This window comes from Pygoscelis adeliae, unplaced genomic scaffold (genome assembly GCF_000699105.1).
Source record: "Pygoscelis adeliae isolate BGI_AS28 unplaced genomic scaffold, ASM69910v1 Scaffold482, whole genome shotgun sequence".
NCBI classification, from domain to species: Eukaryota; Metazoa; Chordata; class Aves; order Sphenisciformes; family Spheniscidae; genus Pygoscelis; species Pygoscelis adeliae.
This window is the reverse complement of record NW_008824192.1, coordinates 20,617-21,890: the sequence shown is the minus strand read 5'-3', so window position 1 is coordinate 21,890 and position 1,274 is coordinate 20,617. Positions and strand designations below refer to the sequence as shown.

At 63.7% G+C, this 1,274-nt stretch overlaps 1 protein-coding gene across 1 annotated transcript in view; it reads right to left on the bottom strand.

Annotated features, from left to right (window-relative positions):
- Window positions 1–1,229, bottom strand: part of CSF1 (colony stimulating factor 1 (macrophage)) — a gene marked incomplete at its 5' end in the record, with an annotated part of 12,405 nt that extends 11,176 nt beyond the window's left edge. The window contains one exon of the mRNA XM_009334751.1: window positions 1,098–1,229. Within this exon, the coding sequence (XP_009333026.1) occupies window positions 1,098–1,229 (132 nt within the window). The remainder of the gene's footprint in view (window positions 1–1,097) is intronic.
- Between the last annotated feature and the right edge of the window lie 45 nt (window positions 1,230–1,274).

Sequence of the window (1,274 nt, the reverse complement as noted above, 5' to 3'; positions counted from 1 at the left end):
GAGGGCCGGCTCCTCGGCCAGCGGGAAGAGGAGAGGGCTGTAATCCCCGGCAGAGAAACCACGACTTCCATTCAAACCTGCTCCATCCCCTTTCTCCCCCCCCAACCACGCACCCACTTTTAATCCCCGGGGGTTGCAAAGCAAAGGCTCCCCGGAGACGTTGGGGTGCTGGGGCTGCAGGGACAGCTCGGGCAGAGGAAGCTGAGCTTGCACACACGACATCTGCCAGCTCCTGGCACCGCAGCTTGGTGCTTAAAGAGGAAGAGGTAAAGCAAGTCCGGACACAGCTGCGAGCCGGAGAGCTCGGTGCAAAGCAAGCGGGCAGCGAGGATTCAGAGGTGCCGCTGTCACCTCTCGCCCGCACACCCCACTCGCTGCAACGGCAGAATTTAATCTGTGACAACTGTGCAAATCCCTGCGTGTCCCCGATTCCCGTTTCTCTCCCGAGCATCCGCGTGATTCCCTGCTCAGAGGTGAGCCAAGGGCCAGGGCGGGATACGGCCCCAGCAGCCGGGATGGGGCCAGGAGTTGCTTCCCTGTGGGGTGGGTGCGAGCACCCGGAGCTGCCCACGGGATGAAGGCACCCATCGCCAGCCTGGCTCTGGCTCCATCGCCCAGCTAGCCTGGCCAACGGGCCCCCCTCACTGCCTGCCACCCACCCACAGCCCCATTGCCAGCCCAGCTTCCAGGCAAGCAGCTGGACTCAGGAATGCAGCCGGATTCCTCCGCTTACCCCCTCCGCAGCCGCACGGAAAACGCCATGGCCCCACAGCACCGGTCCTCTCCACCGCTTCCCCATCACCCCTGCACCCATCCAGCCCCGCTTGTGCCCCCTTCCTTGCCACCCTCCTGCCAGCTCCCACTTCCCCTCTTTCTCAATTTCTCCCACCGGCACTTTTCCGTGGCCACCCTTGCTAAAGGCACCACCGTGTGTCACCCCCCGGTGCCTGCTTGTCCCTCATGCCCACGGATGCTCAGCTGGTAGAGCTGAAAATAAGCTGATTTGCTGCTTTTCAGCCCTAAATAAGGGCTGATTTGCGCCTGCCCAGCCCCAAACGGGCCCCGGTCCCGCAGCAGACCCCGGGGAGGGCACTCACCAGCTCCTCCAGCTCGGCCAGGTGCTTCTCCGTGATGATCTGCTGGCAGTAGCTGTTCTGCTCCGTCTCATGGATGCTGCAGACCAGGAGGAGGAGGAGGGACGACAGCAGGGTGCAGCGGAGCAGGCACACCTGAGCATGGCAGAGCAAAGGCTTGGAGCAGGGCAATCCCCCCCC